Below are 6,000 nucleotides of genomic sequence, written 5' to 3' on the forward strand. Positions count from 1 at the left end.
TCCCCAAAATCTCACACACAACATGCTCATGCATAACCCAAAAATTCCTGATCTTTTATGACATAATCCCAAAACACCTGAGACATGTCCACAAAATGCATTTTCTCCCAATCTTTGCTCCTGACACAAAAACCACGCCAAAACACAGGACACAACATTCTTCACAAAATCTCACACATGTGGTGTGATGTGGATGGACATGCGTGTTCTTCCAATCAGTGCTCCTGATGGCCCTCCAAAACATCCTGATCTTTTATGACATGATCCCAAAACACCTAACAACACCTGACCACCCCCAAAACAAGTGACACATGTCCACAAAATCTCACACATGACGTGGACATGCGTGACACAAAATGTTAGTTATCTTACAATCCCCACGCCAGGCGCATTCTAGAACCCTCCAAACACCTGAATCATGACCTGGCAAATCAAAAACCTCCAAATCTACAAAATCTCACGCACAATCTCCAAAATCTCATGTGTGACATTTTATGGCAAAATCCCAAAACATGTGACGTGTGTTCTCCCAATCCCTGTTCCTGGGGCATAATATGACCCTTAAAACACCTGAATCATAACTAATCCACCTAACAACACCTGACCACCCCCAAAACACACGACACATGTCCACAAAATCTCACATATGACATGGACATGTGTGACACAAACTGAAGCTATCTTCCAATCCCCACTTCTTATGTATACTACAACCCTCCACACACCTGAATCATGACCTGGCAAATCAAAAACCTCCAAATCTCACGCACAAAATGCCCAAACACCTGAATCATGACATCAAACCCACAAAAAATCCCCAAAAATCTCACGTGCGAGATGCTCATGCATAACCCAAACATAGCTGATCTTTTATGACATAATCCCAAAACACCCGACACATGTGCACAAAATCTCACGCATGACGTGAGACCCACGCGTGACCCAAAACATGCGTGTTCTCCCAATCCCTACTCCTGAAGCATATTACAACAATCCAAACACCTGACAGACCCCCTCATCTCCCCTCTATCCCCCCCACTCCATTCACACAAAGCCCCGGCGTTTACGCACACTCTTCAATGGAGTATCGGTAACGTAATTGACGTAGCTGAGCTCTTACCGGCCAGCCCTCCGCCGCCGTCCCCGTGTCCTTTCCGCTTCTGCAGGATGAAGTACGGGTTGGCCCGCTCGGTCATCCACAGCGCGCCGGCCAGCAGCACCTCCTCCGGGTTCACCCACATCTTCTTCAGCCGGAGTCCGGCGCTACGCGGGCATCAAAATCACGCAAACAATAAAACCCAAACCTCCACCGATCTGGGACCGATCTGCGCCGGCCGCGCGCTCCCGCATCAAAAACGCCACGATAGAATTTCACACCGGATCAAAGAGACATTAGCCGCGACCCGCGAGACGCGCACTGTCTTTATAGGGTGAGAGAGTGCATCCAGCCATTAACCCCCCTGAACACACACTTACACACTCAACACACTCACACGCTTACACACAGTCAATGCACACACTCACACACTCTCTCTACAGGGTTTTACGCACGAGCCTCAGTCCGTCAGGCGCGGTAAACACTCCGTTTGCTCGCGCGTCGCATGTGCGTCGTGGATGCGTCTCTGATCTTAGCGCAAGTCGGTGATATTCTAGCGGTTATTATGGAGCTGTTGTATCAGAGCGCACCGCCCCCTCCGCTCTACGCGCTTCCCCTCCACGCCAAATAAACAATACAACCTCCCCACAGCCGCTCCACAGCGCCCCCACAGCGCAGCGCCGCGCACTGCAACTGCGCCTGCTGACCAGCACTCTGCTGTTTACACCTGTATTCCGGTTTTCATAATACAGCTCTGGAAAAAAAAATTAAGAGACCACTTCAGGTTCTGAATCAGTTTCTCTGATTTTGCTATTTATAGGTTTGTGTTTGAGTAAAATGAACGATGTTGTTTTATTCTATAAACTAAAGACAACATTTCTCCCAAATTCCAAATTAAAATATTGTCATTTAGAGCATTTATTTGCAGAAAACGAGAAATGGAGAAATAAAAAAAGATGCAGAGCTTTCAGAACTCAAATAATGCAAAGAAAACAAGTTCATATTCATAAAGGTTTAAGAGTTCATAAATGAATATTTGGTGGAATAACCCTGGTTTTTAATCACAGTTTTCATGCATCTTGGCATGTTCTCCTCCACCAGTCTAACACACTGCTTTTGGATAACTTTATGCCACTCCTGGCATAAAATTCAAGCATTCATGCATATGTATATATATGAGAAGAAGAAGAAAAAGAAGATCAATATTTACAATTCATAGTAATCCAGTATAATACCAATAACCCTGCTATCACATTATAATAATAATAATCTTAGTATAATTATATTACTTCAGTATTCTACCACTACTACTACTACTACTACTACTACTACTAATAATAATAATAATAATAATAATAATAATAATAATAATAATAATAATAATAATAATTGTTATTATAAATTCATTCTTATGTTAACCAGCACCCACTGTACAACTCTCAGATACGTACGATTATTTGTTTATTGTCGAAACAGAGAGACAGACATAAACACACAATGGAATTTATGTCCATATCTCTATCTGAACTAGTAGAAAAAGTGCACACTGTCATTAAATATCAAGTGAAATTCTAATAAATAACAGTATATTATAAAAGTGTTAATATTTTATACAGATTTAAATTATAATATTTTATTCTTATTATAAAAGCAGCACAGCGTGAGCTAAAGCCAGAAAACGAGTGGGAAAATGACGCGCAATAACACGTCACGCTGTTATGTCACTACAGTGGGCGGGGCTTGTGCAGGCCTGTGTTTCACTGAAAGATGATATTATATGACATATTATGATCACAGTTTTAACATGTTTGTGTTTTCTTCTTAAAGTTCAGTCTAGTTTAGTTTGGCTTATCCGTTACATGAGATGATATTATGATTTTATAACTTAAAAAGATACAGAGATTAAATATTTCATACATTATATGATTTACAACTAGAAACATTGCACAGTGGATACACGGACAGGGATTGGGGCTAGTTCTGGACTATATATAATGTATACAGCACTGTGCATAGAGGTTGATCATTGTAAGAGGCACATAGTCTAGATCTAAGCTTAATAAAACCAGCCCTTTATTATTATATTTAATGGTCTAGGCTGAAGGACCCAGCAATAAATCAATATAATTGATCTTATTCCACCAAATATTGATTTCTGAACTCTTAAACCTTTATAAATATGAACTTGTTTTCTTTGCATTATTTGAGGTCTGAAAGCTCTGCATCTTTTTGTTATTTCGGCCATTTATCATTTTCTACAAATAAATACTCTAAATTACAATATTTTTATTTAGAATTTGGGAGAAATGTTGTCTGTAGTTAATAAAATAAAACAAAAATGTTTATTTTACTCAAACATAACCCTATAAATAGCATAATCATAGAAACTGAATCAGAAAGTAAAGTGGTCTCTATTTTTTTTTCCAGAGCTGTATGTGGGAGGTGAAAGTCACTCTGATGGCTGCTGTGCATGTCAGTGGTCTATGACTATACACTATACAGTATGTGGGTGTTTCCCTATTGTCCTTAAATTAGAATCAGCCCCAAAATACTGTGCTTTATTGTCCTCAAAACTTTATAAAATAATTACATAAGATTATAAGACATATAGAAACATACATACATAGCCAACATAGAAATCACAATTTCCCATTTTAATCACTTTATATTTTAGTAAAAATTGGCATTGTTGCCATAGAGATGCACATTTGAAATTGTTCATGATGACTGTTCATTCTTCTTGATTTGTACCACAACAGGGTGGAGAGCTTAAGCTTTACCTCAGCTAAATATAGAGAGAACATGAGAAATATTAAGTGAAATTACTGTTATTAATTGCTGAACATGCAGTAGCAAGTGTCTTCAATCCCTTTTGAAAATAAAACAGTGTGCAAATTGTGACTTTCTTAAAGGGGCAGGGTTATCCAAGATGACAAGGTGAACAAAGAATTCTTGGATACATATAAATAGCTTGATATATTTATGAAAATATAATATATATGTTTACAGACACCAACTGTATAAAATGTACAAAAAGTTAAACTAAGTGTTAATTGTCCTCTATATGTGTAATAATGTTTTTTTTAATTTGGAGTTAAACCTGAGTAAGGTATTGTTACACATTTCATATGAATTTTGTGGATAAAAAGGACATTTCAGCAGTTTTAAAGATCTTTGACACAACTAAACTAAACTTGACACAACTAAAGTGGCTTTTGACACAAATATTTGACCCTAAACATTTGATTTGTTTTCTTGAATATAGAGTTATTCATTAGAACACCACCAACACAGACAACTTATGTTATACCTCCCCTAATACAGAGACAACATGAGAAATATTAGGTGAAAATAATATTATTACAATATTATTAATTGCTGAACATGCAGCAGAAAGCGCCTTTAAAAATAAAACTGTGATAACAAGCTCTCCTCAGTACAGCAGTTTCCTACCGTTATATCTGGTTAAACTGGAAACTCTTGCTATTTAAATGCACCCCACTGCACCAGTCTACCCTCTCCTCTCTGCCCCCGCAGAGCTGCTGCTCCATGTGGTTCGCCTTGCTCTTTAGGTTCCTCACCCACATTTTCCCAGAGACGACCCGCGGGTCAGAGCGGGCACATGTGGACCGCAGTGGGTTGTCAGTCGCAGGTGGGACGAGAGTGTGGGGGAGATTATGAAGCTGTTTTTTTCATGGTTTCACAGCTTGGTAAACATGCTAACACACTGTTAGCCTGAGCTCTTTCCTGTCTTGAGGGCTCACAGGAAAATAACACAGTGTTTAACCACACAGTGCACAGAAGTGGAAATAAAGGTGATAACCTTGTCTGTGGCCTAGAAACAAAAGCGCACATTACCAGAGACCAAAAAAAGTGAGTCAGAGGATGTTTTTTCAACCACCTCCAGTCCATGAGATCACCTGTTTATACCCAACCAAGACAAAAACAAAACAAGACCCTACTGATTTAGAGTGCAAGTCAGAGATCACACTTCTTTTATTTCTTTTTTCAGTCAGAAATCTGACTTTAGAGCAGCCTTAAGCAGTCCTTAAGAATTTTCATTTTAAATTTAAAGTATTCCTGAGAGAGAAGAGCACAAATTAGCACAAATTACCGTGTTTTTCTGACTATAAAAAGCACCAAATTATAAGGCGCATTAAGCAACACTAAAAAGGATGCCTACATTGAAATAAACAAAGGTTGTTGCCATGTTTCCCTTCCAATTCAGCAGATTTTGCCTACGTAAACAAAACTGTAATTAAAAATAAATAAATAAATAAATAAATGAGTCAAACAAGCACTGGATGTTAATCTACACAAACTTCTCTTCTGAAAACTGTTTATTTAGGTGAGTAAAGCGCTTCAGTTCATTTACAGTAATCTTAGGTTTCCAATATTTTCTCTAAGGGTGAGTTTTCAGTGAAGTTTCTCCAGCACTAGCATTAGCTGCTAACCGCAGTGCTAGTGAGATGTCAATGCTGCCCAATAGCGATAGACTGAGGAACCCTAACCCTAAGTGTAAATAACGAATTTTGACTCATTAACTTGGGTAACAGATATATTTTAAAGCCTAAAACTTACAAAGAAACAAATAATGAAAGCTAATTATGAATAACTTGTTTTACTAGACTTACAGAAATATAGATCATATTATTACTATGTTTCCTCTTTCCATGTTTTTGAAATTGGAATATGGACCCCAGAGTTTATTTTCTCCATTCAATCTCTCCATTAAAACGGCAGAATTTTAATCTTTCATAAAAAAAAGAGAAAGTACATATTGTTCCAGAAATTAGTCACACGGGACCCCTGCTATCTGTGAAAGATGTGGTAGACCATCGAAACTGATTCCATCAGATAACAAGAGCCTAAAACTTTCATCTGTGTGAGAGGCTTTTCTCACC

At 38.4% G+C, this 6,000-nt stretch overlaps 1 protein-coding gene across 1 annotated transcript in view; it reads right to left on the bottom strand.

The window, feature by feature from the left end:
- tbc1d9 (TBC1 domain family, member 9 (with GRAM domain)) overlaps nucleotides 1–1,716 on the bottom strand; it is a 67,714-nt gene extending 65,998 nt beyond the window's left edge. The window contains exon 1 of the mRNA XM_049481144.1: nucleotides 1,121–1,716. Within this exon, the coding sequence (XP_049337101.1) occupies nucleotides 1,121–1,241 (121 nt within the window). The 5' untranslated portion in view covers nucleotides 1,242–1,716. The remainder of the gene's footprint in view (nucleotides 1–1,120) is intronic.
- Nucleotides 1,717–6,000: the final 4,284 nt, after the last annotated feature.

This window comes from Astyanax mexicanus, chromosome 7, assembly GCF_023375975.1.
Source record: "Astyanax mexicanus isolate ESR-SI-001 chromosome 7, AstMex3_surface, whole genome shotgun sequence".
Lineage (NCBI taxonomy): Eukaryota > Metazoa > Chordata > Actinopteri > Characiformes > Acestrorhamphidae > Astyanax > Astyanax mexicanus.